The following is a 21,032-nucleotide window of genomic DNA, read 5'->3' on the forward strand; positions in this document are numbered from 1 at the left end:
ATCATGGACAACCCTCGTCCCATCTCTGGTGAAAGGTACAGAAGGCTTCTTGGCACTCAGCATGCGTACTTGTGGAATTCATGGATTAGCTCGGGGTTTACACACAGTGAAAGTCAGCAGCAGCTTCAGGGCAGACCTACAGAACCTCAGCAGTGCATCAGACTTAGCGCCAACCTTCAGGAACTGGGAGCACACAGCCCCATGTACAGGAAGCACTACAATGAGGTCTAGGTTAACATAGATCTTCCATTTGCTGGAGCTGGACTCCATTGTTCATGCTCGGTCCTTGAAAGTTGGATATCTGCCCACTACTAGTGCCACTGTATTTTATGGTTTGACTTTCCAACTAATCAGGTTGGGGTGGATTTTACCTCCACAGAGAGCATTCTGTGTAGAGCATGTCTTTATTTGCTACCACAATGCACTACAGGGGCTTGGGCGTATGTGGCATCAGGCAGGTAGATTCTTTAAGGGTCCGTTCAGGAAGGGAACCTTGGGTTTTTATATAAAGGGGCTCTACAACAAAGCAGCAAAAGTGATGAAAAAGAAGTGGGTTATGTGCTGACCCAGTTGATTCTCCCTGGGAAGCCACACTTCCCAATCCTACATAAAGGATTCACATAAACAACAACAACAAAAACACATCTACAACATCACTTACTGCTTTATTACCAAGATAAGTGTATGTTTACTAGTCTTACGTCCACAACTGCTTATCTAGACATATCAAGCAATATAGTGATTAAGTGGATCCAGTGGATGTGATATTGTTCCCATGCGATGTAGTGAGGGTACACCTTTGCCAACCCACCAGTGGCCAACGTGATGCCCATAACCACTTTGAATAAACACAATCATTGTACAGATCTCATTTTCACACTTGCCAGTGCAGGCAATTTGGATGGATGAGCCTATTTTTACCTCCGGCACAGAGACGTCTCAGCTATATTTGTACACTATTTCTCTTCATCTAGGCTAATCTGTGGGAAAGATCCTGCTCTCAGCATGCAGAGAAGCTGATCTCCATACCCACAGGCACAGTCATGCTATGACCTTCTGATAGATACCTCTAACAGCAGGTTCCTCATCTTTAGGATATTCCACAGGCAGCAAACTGGATCCGGAAACTTTTAATAGCAGTCCTCCCCCTTACTGCTAGTTGGTGCCTTGCAACTCCGCATTGGATTAATTCCATACAAGCCCAACCTGTGAGAGCTGATATCAGTTTCTTGTTTAGCCTTAACCGCACACTCGGACGTAGAGCAAAAAACAAATGGAAGGACCGGTATGCAGTTAACTATTTTGGGACCTTTTAGATAGCTAAAAGAGACAACTCCACAGAATGGGGAGGGCAGTGAGGAATCTGCTGTTAGATAGGTTATCCACAAGAAAGAGCATTACCGAAGGTATTACTTGTTCTTCTTCCAAAAAGATCATTCTAACCACAGATACCTAATCTTTATAATAGATACCATAACAGTACCTCCCAAAGGTGGTTAGTCTATGGAATGGGCTCAGACCCGAACGTCCTGCACAACTGAATGAACAAAACAACCTTCCCATTGAGCCTGGCTGTCATGAATGTGTGCACCATGGTAAAGTCCTTTTCTGTACCGCCATACTTTTTTTGCTCCAGAGAACCTCATAAAAAGCTGATAGTACACCTGATGATCTTAGGTGTGATTGATATAAAAGCCTAAATCTGTTTTTGGGGCCAGCCATGGGGGTCTTGCCTCCTCTTTGAGGGTGTAAAGTAGGGCAAAGAATGTGTGGATGAGGATGGATTGCTGAGCGTGAAAACAAGTTCTGACTTCTGCAAAACGTCCATCCTAGTCCTCAGCACCAGCCTGTCTGGAAAACAGGTGATGTAGGGCGTTTGCACCGAGAGAGCCTGTAGCTTACTCATTCAAAGAGCTGGAGTGACTGTGATGAGAATGGCAGGCTTTGGGGTCAGAAGTCGTAACAAGCAGTTGTGCATCGGCTTGAAGGGATGAGACATGTCAGGAACAGATTAATGTCCCACTTTGGCATCACAAATGGTTTGAGAGGGAGCATGTGTCAAACCTTTAAGAAAACCCGTCGCAATTTAGATAGAATACGCACCAGAAAGTGTATTACAAAAGGTAAGTACCTTGTTCTTCTGCCTTAGTTCACAAAAATCGATTCTGAACTCAGAGTAAGGAAGGTCTCAGATATTTTATGCTGTAATGCAATGTAAGTGTAGTGCAAGTCTCCAAAAGATTGTTACAGAAACAGAGGCAGCTATAGTGTAAAAAAAGATACTTATAACAAATAACCACTATATCAAGGTTGCCTGGTGCTATGTTAAGATACGTTAGGAGATGTTATGCTGTGCCTTTCTTACAGTGGCTGCTGCTTCGGATGAGGGTGGTGCAGTGGGGGGGAATGAAAAACTAGATAAAATAAATGTATCTTCAAACGTTGCTGCCACCTCTCTCACTCGAAACTGCAGCACCTGAAGCCCCCAGTCTCCCAGGGTCTTTCAGCCAATCACAATGCTGCTAATGCAGCATAGTGATTGTTCTGAGTGGCCTGTTTGACGGCTGAGGCAGTGCCTGGGAGTCTAGGCATGTTCTCCACCCAGCTGTGCAACACAGCCAGATGGAGAACATGCTAAATGTGCATGGCGGTCTGGTCGCCATCCTTCGCACTTTGAGAGTACAAGCCACTTCTCCCCCTGCTCTGGCCAGCCCAGCCCCACCCCGCCCCGGCTCCGAGTCCCGCACAGAAAAATAAAATGATAATAATGTCTTGTTATTATAATTTTTTTTGTACTGCTTAAAGAGTAGTGGGGCGACACTCCTCCGCCTTAGCAGAAAAGCTGCCACTGCTTTCTTATATTAGGCGTTTGCTGTGACATATCAGGCGAAGGCATTCTATGAACTATTTCAGGAGCCAAACACGTACATATTAGTTACAGTATTGCAGAGGCCACCTCCACAATGTATAACACAAAGTGAATATTTTGCTACCAGGATTGAACATGTGTTATATTTCAAATATATATTTGTCACATATGTTAGATACAAGTTTGGTCCCTGCAGCCTGTGCTGCATATAAGGCCTCAGAGACACGTCCCCATGGGATGCCTCGGAGATGGGATCCATAGTATTGGCCAACTAGTAAGGCTCAGAGACAATGCTAGATGGTGGGCTCAGATGCAAGAATGAGCTTTAACCCATAAATAGATGAAAGTCTGAGAGCCGTGGCAACGTGGAGGACGTGGGACCCACAAGATTACAGGCAGCAGGAGTCTCAACTTTTGATGTATACTCTTCTTAAATTTCATGATTACTTTTACTTGCGTCACATTTTCTGTCATAATCCACATCCCTTCCTGACTTGTGTTCTTTGCCTTTCCTCTGCCTCGCCTGGACCTTTCTACACACATCCAGCATGGCTGCCAGCCCCAGCACTTTTCGGCTTTGTCATCGACTCCACGTGCCTCTGGTGGAAGCCAACTTGCAGCGAGAAGAAAGGCGCCTGTTGGTACTATGACAACGATCTATTACGAAACAGGTATGTGGCTGAGTGCCTGGGTAAAGGATACTCGAGGTACAGGTTATGGATCAAGGGGTGTCATGGTAGATGTGGTACACTTGGGTCTTCATTACGGGCAACCTATAATATCAGATGGATCCGGTAATGGGCATATCAGTGGAATGTGATGGGCTAAATCAGAATCCCCCGGTTATTCCTCTTACCTACGTTGACCCACAGAGTCCAACTCATAATGTGCATTTTTTTCGACCCAAGGAAATTCCATGCCAGCCGGTCACTGCACCTCTGGTAACCAGCATTACCAGACCCATTAATAGACAACTCGTAATGAGGGCCTTGGTGATTGTGTGTAATTGTGTAGCAATCTAAAATATTGGGGTGACTAAGATTTGAGTGGATGCCCCAAAACATACGTGACTTTATGTAGGACTGAACAATCGCATTCCACAGCAGATGCAGGGCACATCGATGGAGATGTATGAATGAGCACAACTGGAAGTGAGGGGCATTTCAAGCAGTAGGTTGAGATATCCCTGCTGGCAAGTCGCAGTGGGAGATAACCGAGAAAGAGTAAATGGCAGATGTGAATGAGTATTGGGGTGCTTGGTGGGTGTGTACAAGTGAGTGCAAGAGAAACTTTGCAGTGGTGACTAACCGTCTCCAGATGTTCTGGATGCATGTTGTAGGCGAGCTATGTCTACTATGAGTGAAGGAGTGTGTACTATTGAACACGGACGCCCTACATATAACAAGGGATTTTGGACCAACAACATTGATAACACATTGCTCCATGTGCACAATTTACAGCATCTAATATACATGGACGTTTTTAGAAAGATCAGAGAGCAGCCTCAAACCGTTGCTATCAGTACTAAAGGGGGCCCGAAATATATAAATCTATCTCAGGCTTGTGACAGCATGCCACCAACACCAGTAGTATTTTAGTAGCAAATATCGTAGGCAGGGGAAATGGGTCTTGATAATCGATTCTGGAATTTTGTCTTCTGGCTACAATATAGTTGTACCTTATCTCGAAACTGCTTCACTTCTAAGTAGTGATGCTCATGTCTTAATAACGATCCACAGAGCCTTGTTTGACCCCACTGCTCTGTGATTTACGAAAGAGGTGAAAAGCAAAGGTGGCGCAGTCATCAAACAAAATCCATGGAGTGTGTAATCAAGCTAAACTAAGTATGCACAGAAAAGGCAGCAATATCAATTGCATCTACATTTTACAAACACATTTTGAAATTAAGAACGAGATGACCCCTTTCTTAATTTCATAATGAGTTTGTAAAATCACAACATTGGTTTGATTAATTCACTTTCGCTTTCATGCACATTTCCATACTGAACAAGAAAGCCAGTAAAGCGCTAGGCTTATATAAAATATGTATCAACCTATTTAAATGCGAGCCAAGTGTATATGGCCCATATTTACAAATAATTTCCAATAATATAGCAAAAAGACAAGTGTCTCCAACGAGTAGCTTGTGAGCTACCAGTAGCTACCCAGCTAGTTGTGAGTTACTCTTCTGTGTGCAGCCCTGCCTGCGATTATAAAAGCTTTTGCTTGGTTGATTATCATTTGTATACCAAAATGAAAATACATCTATTCAAGACACAAATGCTTGTATTTTCACAATTCATTAGCTGATGACTGTAGAAAAATAGTTGAATTTTCAAAATATGTTGAAAGCTGTTATTTGAGTTGGAGAGATTTATTACTCATATTTATACCTTGGTGCCAGGGGGATTGCAGCTATGGTTTGAATACTACCCATGTAATATTTCAGTTCAAATAGTCAAAGTCTTTTTGACATTATTGATGAAACCCCTGTATAATGCACCAATGCGATCACTGCTGACACTCTTGGATGGGATGTCCACTTTTTCATCACTAGAATTAGTAGCGCGGGATGATATTCATTGAACATAATAGCTCTAGTTACAGAAAAGGTTAGAGACCCCTGCCCTATCACTAGATGCAGAAATTATCCCAGTCCATAGAAAAGCTGCACCCTGTGACCTTGACAACTGTTGTCCAGTAAAACTCATTGATAAAATATGAAAACACTTCTCTCACTTATAAGCGTAGTTTAAAACAAACATCAGTACTATTGATCAAGGGCTTTATTTAGAGTTTGGTGGACAGGGTACGCTGTACTCTATTCAGAGACTAACAAACAACCATATTTGCACCAGTGGAGCACTAGCTGGCTCCATTAGCAGAAACCTTAAGATCAACAGCCCCATAGAAATTGGGTAATCAGTCAGCAGAGGCTGGCATCTTTGGAGGTGGGGCAGCCAAATGGAAAATAAAAAAACACTTACCTTACACGTCCTTTAGCACCAATCCTCAGACCTCTTCTTCCGTTGACTGCATAGAGGGCACCAGCAAACTCCCTAACCCAATCGTGATGCCGCTCACATGCTGTTAACCACATGAGAGAAGCACCCTGATTGGAGGGAGTGGCCTCTCTCGGCGCATCCCCGTGCACTGGAGGCCTGTACTTACTCTCAACCAGCTGTCTCAGACAGCTAGGTTGAGAGGTTTAAAGTGCGCATGTCAGGTAGGCCAGAGAGACATACGCACTTTAAGCAGTGCACAGGCAGTCCTATGCTGCCACTCAGCAGGTCTCGACCCCATCCTGACACTTGGTTCAGGACAAAATGATAAAAAATTAAATGGTAATGAATTACCATTTTATTTTTCATCTCTGGTGTTTGTGGGGCATTTCAGTGGGACGACGGTCCTCCGCTCTCATGGAGGAGCTGGCCCTGCGTTCAATCTCAGTACCTCGGACCCCCTCCCTAATTTTCTTTTCTTTTTGGGTCCAATAGGAGTACATGCCTTCACTTCCCTGATGGGATGGAGGAGTACAGCCCGCCAAACATAAATGACTCCCTTTGTTTTTTGATGTCCAAACAGCCTAGCTTCATTGTTTTCGGAGGGGCCACCGTGGCAGTGTCTCTCTGAAGGGAAAGAGAGATCTCTGTCAGGCAGGTAGATCTCTCTAAATATGGTGGACTGTAGTCCACTGCAAAAACAACAGTTGATAGACAGAATGCAGAACAATGTCATACATTCATCCCAAGTCAAAGATCTAGGCCTAAATCTATCGTTTTTTAGCTCACCATGCCATTCCAGTTTGAGCCCAGCCATATCCAAATCAGTCTTGACCCTGTGCCCCATGAAATGAAATGAAATGAATGAGACTTATATAGCGCACGACTTACCCTGGGGAATCTCAGCGCTTGCTTAGGGAACCCGTCCTGGTATTCCCCTGTGAGATACCCTGGCAGGGTATCCACAAGGTGAAAGCCAGGCATCCCACCGCGAGGGGCCGTTGTGGAGATTAAGCAAGCTATTGCCCAGAGTCGCAGAGTGTGAACCCGTGAGTCGAGAAGGCACCAGAGCGAGAATTAACGAGTCCGTGGAATTTTTGAGCCCAAGACCCGCCGAGGCGGGGAATTGAACCCTGGTCCCGGCCGAACTCAAGCTCCAGGTCTGCCGCCTCTAACTCCTGAGCCACACTTCTCCCAGTTCAGACATGGCCATATGCAAATCAGTCTGACCCTGTGCCCCATGTGAAAAGTCCAGCCCGAACTGCCAAGCCAGGTCCTCCCTGGACTGGAAACAAGCATTCTAGGACTGGTATCGGGCTTTCAGCCCTCATCAGCCAGGATAGCTTGATTCCAGTGGCATGGAGAGCACGGGACTCACGTATTTGCATACCTGTCCTACTCGGGGTGACAAATGCAAAAACAGTTGATGGACAGAATGCAGAACAATGTCATACATTCACCCCAGTACAAAGATCAGGGCCAAAATCCATTGTTTTTTTGCTGACCATGCCATTCCAGTTTGAACCCAGCCATTTGCCTCTGGATTCAAGATAGCCTGGCTGATGAGGGTTATGAACCCGAAACCGGTCCAAGGATGCTTGTTTCCGGTCCAGGGAAGACATGGCTTGGCAGTTCGGGCAGGACTGTTTCCATGAGGCACAGGGTCAGACTGATTTGCATATGGCCATGTCTGAACTGGGGTGGCGGAGTGAGCTAAAGAATGACGATGGATTAAACCCAGATCAGTTGACTGGGGTGAGTGTTTGCATTGCTCAAATGCTCCGTCCATCATTCCCTTTAGTTTTGGACTGTAGTCCACCACAGCAGGAGATTAAATCCCTTCGCTGCCTTGGCCGAATAAAGTACAACTTGTTACGGGCTAAGCCCACAAGTCTTTACTATAAAACTCTTTATGTGTAAGATGGTAGTGTGGAGTAGCGAACATTATGCGTGGAGAACGCAGTGCCAAAACTCTGCCGACGAAGCGGAGTTTACTGGCCACCACTACTGTTTACCTTCTCTATCAATGGTGCAAAAGAAAATCTTACTAGTTGTATACGTTGCTCCAAATTTAGTAGGGAAATATATGCCCCTTGATTTACACAGAAGCTACTCTTCTGAGATCTAAAACTCCATTGGGGCTGGAACTACTTAACATAGTTTGTTAAATAGTTACTATAAGGATCAGGGTAAAGAGAACATAAGAGAGATTAAAAATCTCAATGACCCTGCATGATTTATATCCCAATAGTACCAAAAGTTGTTGTGTTTTTTCAAATATATAACACCCATCACAGAAATGCTTACTTTAGGAAGCGCAAAACACCATTAATCTGTAGTTTTATGTATGTATTCTTTCAATATTTCTAATTTGTAAAGATTGTTAATATAATACATTACATAGTCCTACTGCACAAGTTACTACTTGTGTAACGAAATATCTGTAAGAGACATTAGTTAGTGATAGGTTCCCTACCTTAGAATATCCCCAGGCGTCAGACTGGAGCCGGAAAGGTTTGCTAGCAGTATCTCTGTGCGGCAGTAGGTGGCATCGTGCGGCTCCGCGTCCGTCGCTGGCATCGTATGCGCTGAGATGACGGCAAGGAGACTACTTCGGAGCCACCCCTGTGCGCTGACGTCAGTTCTGCATATGACTTTCCGTGCCAGGAACGCAGAGCCGTGCCAAAAACTGACCACCGGTGCCAAGAAACTAGGGCCCTGAAAGGGATGTCCATAACCCTAGAAATCAGGTCACAGAACGGGGAGGTTGGGTGCAGCGGTAAGGAATCTATCACTAACTAATGTCTCTTACAGATATATCGTTACACAAGTAGTATCTTGTGCATCTGAAACAGACATGTTAGTGATAGATTCCCTACCTTAGAATAGATACCCAATCAATACCAACCCCGGTGGTGGGTCTGTGAACCAGATTACACCAGAAAGTCACGGAGCACAGAACAGCCAAAGTCGTCTCTCTGGCTTGACTTTCAAGGTAGTAATGCTTGGTAAACGTGTGAAGCGAGGCCCACGTAGCTGTCTGAAAAATGTCCTGCAAGGGAACGCCGCATCACAAGGCAGTAGTGGCTGCCGTTGCCCTGGTGGAACAGGCACACAGCCCCACAGGAGGCTCCTTCTTAGCCAATGAGTAACAGGCCTTGACACAGAGAACAACTCATCGAGAGATGGTCCGTTTGTGCACGGCCCGATCTTTTTTGGCGCCCACGTAGCCAACAAAGAGGTGGTCATCCACCCAGAACTGTTGTGTGACCCACGTTTCGGGTCCAGACGGTGGAGCCTCTCTTCCTCTTTCGAAGGATGCGGAGGTGGAAAGAAGGTGGGCAAAGTGATGGTCTGCATGATGTGGAAGGGCGTGACAACCTTTGGAAAGAAAGAAGGACGGCTCCTGAGAACCACCTTGTCCGGATGAACGGAAAGGAAAGGAGGTTTAGAAGAAGAGCATGGAGCTCACTCACTCTTCTGGCAGAGGTGATAGCTACCAGGAAAGCCGTCTTTAGAGTGAGAAGACGTAAAGGACAGTTATGAAGGGGCTCGAAGAGAACGCACATCAGAGACGTCAAGAAAAGGTTTAAGTCCCATTGAGGCATTATGAACGGCAAATGGAGGAAAAGTGTGCATAATGCCTCTCAGAAAACGGTTAACAACCGGTGACTTAAAAAGAGAAGGCTGTTCTGGAAGCCGTAGAAATGCAGAGATGGCCGAAATATAGCCTTTGATAGTGCTCAAGAAAGAAGGAACAGAAGGACTTCACAAAGAGGGGCAGAAAAGGGATCCACAGACTTTGCAGTGCACCATGCCACAAACTTGTTCCACCTGCAGGCGAATACCGTTTTAGTGGAGGGACGCCTGGCTGCCAGAATAACATCACAGACTTCGTGAGGAAGATCGAAAGCTGTCAACTGTCGCTGCTCAATCTCCACGGATGGAGGTGGAGGCTGGACAGGTTTGGGTGGAGGACCGTCCCTTGCTGCTGTGACAGAAGATCCTCCTGAAGAGGCAGTCAGATTGGGGGATCGATCGCCTTGCTGAGTAGCTCGGGATACCAGTATCTACGTGCCCAATCCGGAGCCACAAGGATGACTTGAGCCCGGTAGCGCCGCTTCTTCAGCACTCTGGGCAGATGTGGTATAGGTGGAGAGGCGTATAACAGACCGAAACTTCACTCGTGCCAAAAAGTGTCGCAGAGCGAGTGCCGTCTTAAAAATTCCAACGCGCAGAACTGAAGACATTGCACATTCTCTTTGGTAGTGAATAGATCTAACCAAGGCTCTTCCCACTGCTGAAAGAGACTTTGCGCCACGTCCAAGTTCAGACGCCATTCGTGATCCATCAAGCACCGGCGGCTGAGTTTGTCCGCCCTGGCGTTCAGAGAACCTGCCAGGTGTTGAACCACCAAGGTAATGCCTTGATGTTCCAGCCACGTCCAGAGGCACAGAGCCTCCTGACATAGGGTCCAGGACCCCACCCGCCCTGTTTGTTACAATACCACATGGTGGTGGTGTTGTCTGTGACCACCTGCACCACACTTCCCCGTACAGAGGGAAGGAATGCTTTCAGTGCAAGTCAGATCGCCCGAAGCTCCAAAAGATTGATATGGAGCTGGGTCTCCGCTGTAGACCAGAGGCCTCTGATCTCCGCCTCTCCCAAGTGGCCTCCCAATCCCAGGAGGGAAACATCGGTCACCACTGTGTGCTCCGGTTGGGGAAGGGAGAGCGATCTACCATTGACCCAACCGCGATTCGTGAGCCACCACTGCAATTGTCGTGCAGTGCCCTCCGAGATCTGGACGTGATCGGACAGGTTGCCCTGATGCTGCGCCAACTGGAACTTCAGCTCCCACTGCAGAGCTCGCATTTACCATCTGGCATGCTGCACTAGAAGGATGCAGGAGGCCATCAGGCCCAGGAGCCGGAGGGTCATCCTGACTGAAACCCGGCATAGAAGTTGAAAGATCGGAATCATAGCCTGAATATCCCAGACTCGCTGCTCGGGAGGATAAACCCAAAACCGCGTCAAATCCAGAGCTGCTCCAATGAAGGGGAACTTCCAAGAGGGACTCAGGTGCAACTTTGGCATGTTGATGGAGAACTACAGCAAATGCAGGCGGTCGGCCATAGTCTGAAGGTGGATGACAACTGCTTGGGGCAAGCCCGCCTTCAACAACCAGTTGTTGAGGTAGGTTGAAGACTGACACCCCTGACCTGCACAGGTGAGCTGCGACCACCGCCATCAGTTTCGTGAACACCCGAGAGGCGCTGGTAAGGTCGAAGGGGAGCACAGCAAACTGAAAATGCTCCTGGCCTACCGTGAACCGCAGGTAACGCCGGTGGGCTGGCAGGACGGGGATGTGAAAATATGCGTCCTGCAAGTCCATCACTACCATCCAGTCTCCAGGGTCGAAGGCAGCCAAGACCTGAGCCAGAGACAACATCTTGAACTTCTCCTCCCAGAGTAAGCGATTGACGTTCCTGAGGTCCAAGATGGGGCTAAAGCCCCCCTTGTTCTTCTTGGGGACCAGAAAGTAGTGGGAATAACAACCACGTCCTACTTCTGACCCAGGAACGCACTCGATGGCCCCTTTGGCCAAGAGGGCCATAACTTCCTGTTGGAGAAGCGCAAAGTGATCCCCCAACATGCGGTGGAATTGAGGTGGCATGGCTGGGGGTAGACTCGAAAGGGAGGGAGTAACCCCTCCGGACGACTTGCAGCACCCACCTGTTAGAAGTGACAGAACGCCAATGGGGAAGGTGATGTCGAATCCTGCCGCCCACTGGGTTGGGGTGCGACCCGAAGCTCAGACTAGGAAGGCTTCGAGGCGGACGTCACAGGGGCGGAGGAGGACTGAACCTCATGCCGGCCTCCGGAGCCACCTCGGTGGCCTCCACAGCCACGCTGAGTTTGGTTTTGCGCAGGCTTTTGACTGAACGAGCAGGAATGGGCACCCCTTCCATGGCCATGAAAGGAATGAAAAGTAGATGTGGCCGGGTGCGTGGTGGAAAGGCCCAAGTAATTGGCTGTAGCACGAGAGTCCTTAAAATGCTCCAGCGCACTGTCAGCCTTATCACCAAACAGGCAAGTGCCATCAAAGGGCATGTCCATGAGCGAGCTCTGGACGTCCGGGAGGAACCCGGTAGATCTCAACCAGGCGTGGCGACAAAATACCACTGTTGAAATTGCCCTACCAAGGGAGTCTGCGGTGTCTAAGCCACAACGAATGGCGAACATAGCCGCGTCCTTACCCTCGGCCACAGCCTGAGACAGCACAGCCTGGACCTCTTCCAGGCACTGAGGTAACACCTGAGCAATGGTATCCCACACTGCGTGGGAGCAGCAGCATCAACAGACATGCAGTGTTCACCGACCGCAGCCCTAGGCTGGCCGAAGAGAACATTCGCTTGCCGAACTGCTCTAGCTCCTCAGAGTCCTTATCTGGCGAAGCCATGGGAAAGGCCCTCTGGGACGTTGAAGATTGAATGACCAGACTCTCTGGCATAGGGTGAGTGGTCAGAAAGGCAGGGTCTCCCGGCGCCGGGCAATGACACCTGGCAACGTTCTTATCCACCGGGGACCCTGTGTCCGGCCGCGACCAAGTGCCCAACAAGAAGTTAGTGAGGGCGTCATTAAAGTGCAATAGTGGCTCTGATGAAGTGGACGCCGACTGGAGCACCTCAGTGAAGAGATTAGTCTTTAGGGCCACCGTAGGGAGATCAAGGTTAAGGACCTCAGCTGCCCGACGGAGCACCACTGTGTACGAGGCACCTTCCTCCATAGTGGGGGGGGAGAGGCAAACCCTAGATCAGAGGAGATGTCAAGGCCACCGGCCTCCTCCAAGTCATCCGCCCAATCCTGCTCAGAGTCACACTGATGAGCAAGAGGGTTCTCGGACCCCTCCCAGTCGTCCTCTACCTCCGCCGTATGTGGCACAGATCGCGGCAGCGGGGCAGGGACCGGGGAAGGAACAAACGGCACCGGGAACTGTGCAGGCCAGGGCCAGACCGGCGCCGTGTCCCAATCGGATCCCAGATGGGGACATAACCGTCCGGGAACCGTGCAGAGGCGGAACCAACGGCATCCACTGCGGCGCCTCAGGCGAAGCCGAGGGTGGCGGTGGGGCCGGAGCCCGCAGCATGGGACCTCTTGGCACCGTGGCCGGAGCCAACGGCGTAGGATCCTACGGCGCAGGGGCAGGAGCCGCCGGGTTTGGAGCCGCCAGTGGGGTTGACGGTCCAGCAGGATCCTGACACGCGACCGTGGGCCCAAAGGCGCCCCGGTGGGAGCTCGAGGCCTAAACAGGCGGTCCAGGGCATCAAGAAACTCTTGCACCTGTGTGGGAGTTGCTGCTGGACCCAGGTAAGGCGGGTAGGCGTGGGTCTACCAGGCTCCGAAGGAGCGGCAGTGGCGGCGCCCCTGTCCCCCTCGTCCACATCCGAGGACCGGCGGGGGGACGTCAAAGAGCGACAATGCTTCTTCGACTTCTTTTTGTGTCGTCTCTTACCCTAATCCGAGGGTGAAGATTTGGATCCCGAGGAGCGTTGATGGTGGCCCTGTGATTATGGAACCTGGACCTCGAACGCCGCTGGGACGAGTGCCGAACCGTCAGCAACTTCCGGTGCCGCTCCCTCATGTCCTTTGGGGCTATGGCCTGACAGTCCAGACAGGACCGGGAGTCGTGGTCACGCTCCAGGCAGTAGAGACAGATGTTATGGGGGTCCACCACCGACATATTGCGATGGCAGGTCCCGCAGGACTTAAAACCAGACATCCCTATTCGGACCAGAGAAGACCAACAAGCGACAAAAGTCCCAAAAAGATAGTCAAAAAGTGACTAACGTACGTGCTCTAACCGGATCTGCACTTACTGGAGCAGAAAAAGAAAGAACTGACGTCAGCAAGCAGGGGTGGCGCCTAAGTAGTCTGTGACGTCATCTCGGCGCATACGACGCCAGCGACAGATGCTGAGCCACACAACGTCACCTTCTGCTGTGCAGAGGTACTGCTAGCAAAGCTTTCCAGATCCAGTCTGACGCCTGGGGATATTCTAAGGTAGGGAATCTATCACTAACATGTCTCTTTCAGATATCTAAAGTTTAATAATCCATTAGTCCATTGTTGTGCAAAGCAAGTCAGTAAGCAGGAAGCCTCTGTAGTTCCAAACGTTTTTTAATTCTCCTTATTCAGTGATAAGGTTATTCTATTTTTTATTGTATAAGAGTTTCTTCTGTGTCATCTAAATATTTGTTCATTTTAAAAGATTCATGTGGCAGATCTAAGATGTTTATCTGTACCAAGTATTCCTGGAACTACTTTTCCAGCTGAATTCATCTCTTTTAGTTATCAAGTTTGGATTATAAGCAGCCAATTCACTGAAACACTATGCCGCTTTTTCAGGGCTCGTGGATAAAATCACTCATGTTAGTACTTGAGACTTGAAGGATATTAATCAAGGTTTCCATGAACAACAGGGAGTACTATCTGAAAACACCGCAATAAGTGTACAAAACCTTATTGTAGAGGGAACACTCAATATCTGGTAAAAATCCTTCTGTTGAAATTCAGAACAGTTCAAAACAGAGTTTTCATCTTCTGATCCATATGTGAGGAGGGAGCCAAAATTAGACTTTTCAAAAAGACCATCTTAATTCATGGTGATAGGGCATAAGTGTCCAGAGGTTAGCGATGTTTGTTGGATGTGAATAAATGAATTATTTTGGTTTAGCTGTCACCTGTTAGTGATTGTCGTTATGTCTCCTCTTTGGCATTAAAACGTTTTCTCGTGTATTACTCACTCTTCTATGTCCATTTGTCTCCCATCTTGCTAGGTACCTGGGTCTTCAGATTGGCTACAAAGTTCTAGGAATGTTTCTTCTGGTTCTTATTGGCTGTAAGTTGAAGCAGAGCAAAGAGTACAATGTGCAGCAGAAAGTAGCAGGACTCATCTGATCAGTCCTTCTGTGCCATGTGACCCAGACTTTCACAGCGCCTTGTCATGTGACAGTGCTGCAGCCTCTTCCAAGCTTTAATGTATATACCAAGCTTCGGCCTTCCAGCCCTCCTCGGAACAGAGTTATATCCATCTTTTTTTGGCAATCTCAAATACATCCTATCTGAGTCCACTTCCTTGTGGCCCTTTAAGAGGTGGACACGGACAATGGAAACAGGAAGACACGAGGCACATTAATGGTCTGTAGCCTGCACATAGATAAGGAGCAGGCTACCTCCAATCTAGCTAACCAGTGTTGTATAAAGAAATCCAAGCATACAATTATATGTATAATCTATAGTGACGTCCATTCAACTGTTTCTTTTGACCCCAATGAATCGAGACAAAATAACTCTTAGTTATTGAGGGGTCAGAAAATGATTGCCTGTTCTTCAGCAGAAGTTGAAATTTTTCGACTTTTTGTAAAAAAGCTCAGCAGGCAGGTCACCAAATGGGATCAGATGTTTGTGAATCATTGGTCAATACAAAGTGATTTGGTCTTCAGCAGGAACTTTCAAATTAGATGCGAGTTCGGGTGGCCATGTCTCCCGTGGCGCTCCAGGTCATTAGGAACACGATTTCTGCAGTGGGCCTTTGAGTGAAAAGCGAATGCATTCTGGATAATGTAGTCTTGGTTTGTATCCATTGACCAAATGAGACTATCACACCTGTTTACAAATATTTGAAGGTGAACAGCCCAGGACTGGAAAGACTGCCTAAACTGACATGGAATGAGTTGGTCAAGCTAAACCAAAGTTAGTGTCACCTGGAAGAAGAAAGGCCTCAGATTTGAGGCGAAAGGGCTATTCATTCCAGGCATTCGTTCATGTACCATTCCAACTTTGCATTCTATCGTTCATGCATATGTACCTATCCCCTCCGTTCACCCACCTCCGCAAGTAAGATAGGTCTGTTGCATGCTCTATTTATGCGTTGAATTCATTCATTCAGTCAGTCACCCATTAGTACTGCAGCTGCCACTCTATTCACTACTTGATCATAAAAACCCATCCGCTGACAATACAAATCATTTCACACAGCCACACAATTATGAATCTACCGAGAAATACTCTCCCTTATTGAAGCCCACTCACTGAAGTCTCCTGTCACACACATGTGCAATTAGACACAATGCACCCCCTCCAGGCTTCAGTCATTCCATTTCCTGTCTTCATATCCGCCCGCTAATTGTTTCTTCTCACTCTTCCTTTCACCACCAACCTATTCCTCTTCATGTCACTCTTGTATTCATGTATGTACATAGCCAGCCACTACCCACACATTCACCCATCACAAACCATTCAGAACACTAAGAGCATCATTCAGACAGAGATACAGCTACAGTACAATCAAGTACATTTTCACCTACCATCGACTGACAAACCATGCATGTAATAAGTGTTGAATCCTTGTGAGCTCATTATTTCATGGCCTCTCTTGGTACATGGACGACACAAGGCGTTGTGTGTTTGACTGCTCTATAATATTGCAAATAATTGAGATTGCTTTGAAGAGGAAGGACGACCAGCCATCACATTGTTAACTGCTCACAAATGAAGACTGCTTATCTTCTGACAAACTTGTCACATTCAGAAAATTCAGGGACAATGCAGCAAAATTCCAAAAGCAATACTATTCCCTTTAAAATGTCACAACATCCCATGTTAGTATTTAAAAATGATCTCATAATGTAAGAAATATTGGCAGACAGAAACTATACCCCGTTCAGATTTATGGTTGCATCTGCCACATTATGAACGGACACATGCTCAGACTTGTTTAAGAGAAGATTCGAGCAGGCAGGAGGTCTGGCATTGCTTTGCCAATCTTTAAAGGAGACAGTTCAGACCCTGACACTGTGCTATCAAAAGCAAATGTATTATGCTGTATAACGCCCAGTGACGTTACACAAAATGGCGGCCCTGCCTGCAGAATTTGATGAACGGTCCATAAGACTCCTATATCTTAGAGATATTTATTGGCCTTCGGCTGAACAGGGAGCCCTCACAAGCCACTGAACAGGGGTCCCTCTTAAAAGTTTGAGCCGCCGCTGGTATGTTGGGAGCACCCCCACGCCGCACGGGCTTGCGTTACACCCCTTATCGTACCTTATGCCGCACCTTTCCAAAGCCGCCAGATCTCATTCTGACAAAGTACTCCATCTCAACGCCATACTCCAAGTCGTCATATCAAACATAGCTCTGACTTTAAACATTGAATTAACAGTTGACCTATAGCCCATCCACTCCACATGTGCTCCATGCAGGCACAACATAGAAGAATGAACACAAATTGTGTACAGATGTTTTAAAACCCTCAAATACCATTGGGCTTCTTGGCAATAATGAAGTCCTTAGTGACACAGGATGTATGTTGCCACCTTGATATGAGCGCCGATGCGTGGCAGAGTTATTGCAGCATTGTTCTATTGTGTAGCCCTTTCTCTTCACTAACGTGTATGGACGCTAGAACGTGATGGAAGAACGGAAGTTGCACCATTGAAATAAATGAGCTACTGTTCGTTGAGGGTGATGCTACCAATTCCAGCATGTGTGCTACAAGGTGAGCCCGAGAAAGGGCAACATTTTGGTGCAAGATCCCTTTGCCCATGCTTCACACTAGAAGACCTGTGGGAGCCTTGCACTTGCTACCTTGCACATGCGTGCTTGCAGACAAGCAGTCACTCATTCGGTGTCAGTATCAAGCTAGCTCTATTGGTAATAATCCGTTTTTCAATAGAGTAGCGGATAAGACTTGCAAAAGTGTTTTTTTTCAAAATGGGGACCATCTTTCCAGATTTGTACATTACTAATTGCTAACGGTAAGCAGCCTCTTAATAGAGTTCATTTGATTTGAGAGTAACAATATGACTTCATGCCGCTTAGTCTTATATTAACGTCTAGTCTACATAGGCCTTATCAAGGAACATCTCTCGCCCATTTTGATTCTGAAGCAAAGCACAGGTTTGCCTGAAGTTGCTAGTCTAAAAGGACATTTCACAAACAATGAGATTTGGCAGCAGTGCTGTGGAGGGCAGTTTGCACTTACAATAGCAGACTGAAACAACTGTATACTATTACAAGGTATTGTTTCGAATCATTTGCATAGCTCTTATGAACCCTAAGTGTGGCACTTAAGCGCCTTCCCACACAGACAGCAAGCTATACCGTGTAAGGTGTGTGTTTGGAAGGGTTTTTTTTTTGTGCCTATGTGGTAAGTGTTGTAATGTCGTGCATGATGAACACCGAGGAGCAGTTATAGTGTTTTGGGAGGCAGGCCTGGTGATTTAATGGTTGGGGGTATGTGAGACATACAAGCAAAGTTAAAATTGTAATGAGGACTGAAACATATAGTGACCCACACAATAAGGGCCACGCCAGGGGCGCAATGCTTGCACACCAAAAAATTGGAGGAAATCACAGAAGGTCCAGTTATCAATATGACCATATGCACCATGCAGAGATGGTGTTGGATGAGGAAAAGAATGCCAATGGGGCCAGAATGGGGGAATTGTTGACATGGGCTAATGCCATGCACTTTTTTTTTTATAAAGGCAATGATACTGCCTACTGCTGAACTAACATGTTTTTATTTTACAGAGTTTTATATAGCGCAAACTTGACCCGAAGGTATCGGGTATCAGAGCGCTTTACATAGTACCAGTTGCGTTACATGAGGACACATTCATTTTTTTAGGAACGGGGAGATAAGTGATTTGCCCAGAATCACAGGATGTTCAACGCCGTTGCTGAGACTCGAACCCAGTTCCCCAGATTTGAGGTCGACCGCCCTAGCCGTTAGGCCAACTCCATGAAAGTACAAGGAAACAGAAGATCAAACATGGTTGGTAGCCTGGGAAAAACTGATGCATTCTTTAAAAGGCCCAGGTTCGGCCTACTCTTGCTAAGCTGAAGGAATGCAAACATTGTAAACAGCGGTTCATGCCTAAGCCCTTGTCAAGCTCCAAAATGCAAACAAGCACCAGTCGAGCAAGCCCTAATTGGGTTCCGACTCAAAACTTAGCCAGACTGGTACCCTGGACATGGGACAGAGAGAGAGAAAGTACTTGGTAGGATTGTTCGCTGACCTCACAAGATTAAATCTCTCTGTCCCAAGTTGCATTTCTGTCTTCACCCCTTCATGCAAGTCCAGTACTTTTCTTAGATCTCAGAAACCCTTGCTCGTTCTAGTTCACATAAAGTGCTATCCTCCTTCCCTTCTAGAATTTCCTCTCCGATAACTTCCACTTTATTAGTAATAAATTACATTTCAGGGTGAAAAGGAGGCAATTTTGTTAAAGGAGATCTAACCTACGTGCACGGGCTTCTAACATACGACAGCAAAAAATAGTCACTAGAACAATTTTGCACTTAACAGGCATGCCTAGTAAGTTGCTGTTGCACGGTAGAGGATATGACAGGTAGTGAGGGTGTGATTGACCTAAGACACATCCGAAGAGAACAAGGCCGAGAGAACAAGAGAAAGAAACTGAAAGAGAAGGAAAGAGAGGAAGTGAGAAAAAAAAAGTGTGCGGAAAAATGGAAGAAACAGCAAACTGATCAACAAGGTGGAATAGAGATGAATGGATGGATATTCAGAGCATGATTAGGCTTATATAAATATGTGGATGTATTTACAGAATAGACAGAGACAAGGTGGGATGAGAGAGGGACAGATATGTATTCGTATGGTGTGGTGTTAAACACTAGTGAAAAGATTAAAAGTATCGAAGTGCACACATATCGTGGAAACGTTTGGGAAAATAATTGAAACAAGTGAGTTTTGGCTAATTTTCAAAATGAAACAATGCTACATATATTAGATATGATACAAAAATGTATTATAGATAGATAGATAGATAGATAGATAGATAGATAGATAGATAGATAGATAGATAGATAGATAGATAGATAGATAGACAGACAGACAGACAGACAGACAGACAGACAGACAGACAGTGCATATGGGCCTTGTTGACAATGACAAATCATAGAGGGAAAATGGTGCCAAACGGTATCAACATTGCTAACAAAATACACATTTTATGCTTACTATAAAATCGCTCAAAAGACACACTCTCCGTCCCACTGTAAATGTATCGGATGTCAATTTTCAGTACGCTGTTATGTAAGTACCCATATCAGTGTAAAGCGCTGAGGATATCTTCTCTACCTCTGGCCAGCTCACCTCTGACTTTAACATGAACGCTACGTCACGGAAATGCGAGAGCCCATCTTCTGATGTCAGATGTGACCGGGTAATCGCTGTGCCGTGAGCAGTTGGTAGTTTTCATTTCAGTGAAAATGAGGCCCTAAGGTAACTGGGCAAGGCTGAACCTTTCATTTCTCCAAAGCCCTTTTCTTAAACCCCTTTCTCAATGATTTGTTGTTTCCTTCTCTCGCCCCCACCCTTACTCCCTCTCTTTATTATCTCTTTCCTCTTCTCGGGGCATATTATTAAGCCCCTTATCGCCGCGCCATCGGCACTTTTCTGCCGATAACGCAGCGATATTTGCATCGCCCTATTATCAAGGCCGCATTAAGTCAATTAACCTGGCTGAAATTCACGTTAATTGACTTAGCGCTGCCTTCGTAATAGGGCCCCTTGCAAGATAAACTCATCATGAAAGGAGGCGTGCAGTGGGTGTTGAGGTGGGCGTTCCACCGCAACACCCATTTACTTCGACGCTGCCACCTATTATCAAGAGAGGCGATAATAGGTGGCAGCGCCGAATATAAGAACAGGAAAGATCTGTTCTTAAGGTGGCGAAACAAGAAAAAATGCTTCATTTCTACTCGTTTTTGCTTTTTCCATGTGTGCTGCCTTGTGCAGCCCACATGGAAAAAGCAAAATGCCAAGGTTTGTTTATGTACAGTAAGGTGTCCCTTCCAGTACATAAACAAACCTCTTTTTAAAAATGCCAATTTGTAACTTACATGTGTGCTGCATGAAGCAGCACACATGTAAGTTACAAAATGGCATTTAATCTTAGTGTGTGTGCAGGAAGGAACACCTTTCTGTACATAAACAAACCTTCCCTGCCTGCGCTGGCGTTAAGTTGTACAACTTATCGCCATCGCAGGGGAAAACGCCAGGCTGCATCATATCCTTGGTAATATGGTGCAGCCTAGCGTTTCCGAAGTGGGGGAGGGAGGCGTTA

General features: G+C 46.7%; 1 protein-coding gene across 2 annotated transcripts in view; it reads left to right on the forward strand.

Moving 5' to 3' along the window:
- The window catches only part of SLCO2A1 (solute carrier organic anion transporter family member 2A1), a 661,420-nt gene extending 644,029 nt beyond the window's left edge, over positions 1–17,391 (forward strand). The window contains exons 13-14 of one of the 2 annotated variants that reach the window (XM_086943938.1): positions 3,417–3,540; positions 14,712–17,391. In XM_086943938.1, the coding sequence (XP_086800064.1) occupies positions 3,417–3,540; positions 14,712–14,832 (245 nt within the window). In that variant the 3' untranslated portion in view covers positions 14,833–17,391. The remainder of the gene's footprint in view (positions 1–3,416; positions 3,541–14,711) is intronic. The other variant, XM_086943937.1, reaches the window with a different exon arrangement.
- Positions 17,392–21,032: the final 3,641 nt, after the last annotated feature.

This window comes from Lissotriton vulgaris, chromosome 11, assembly GCF_964263255.1.
Source record: "Lissotriton vulgaris chromosome 11, aLisVul1.2, whole genome shotgun sequence".
In the NCBI taxonomy this organism is placed as follows: domain Eukaryota; kingdom Metazoa; phylum Chordata; class Amphibia; order Caudata; family Salamandridae; genus Lissotriton; species Lissotriton vulgaris.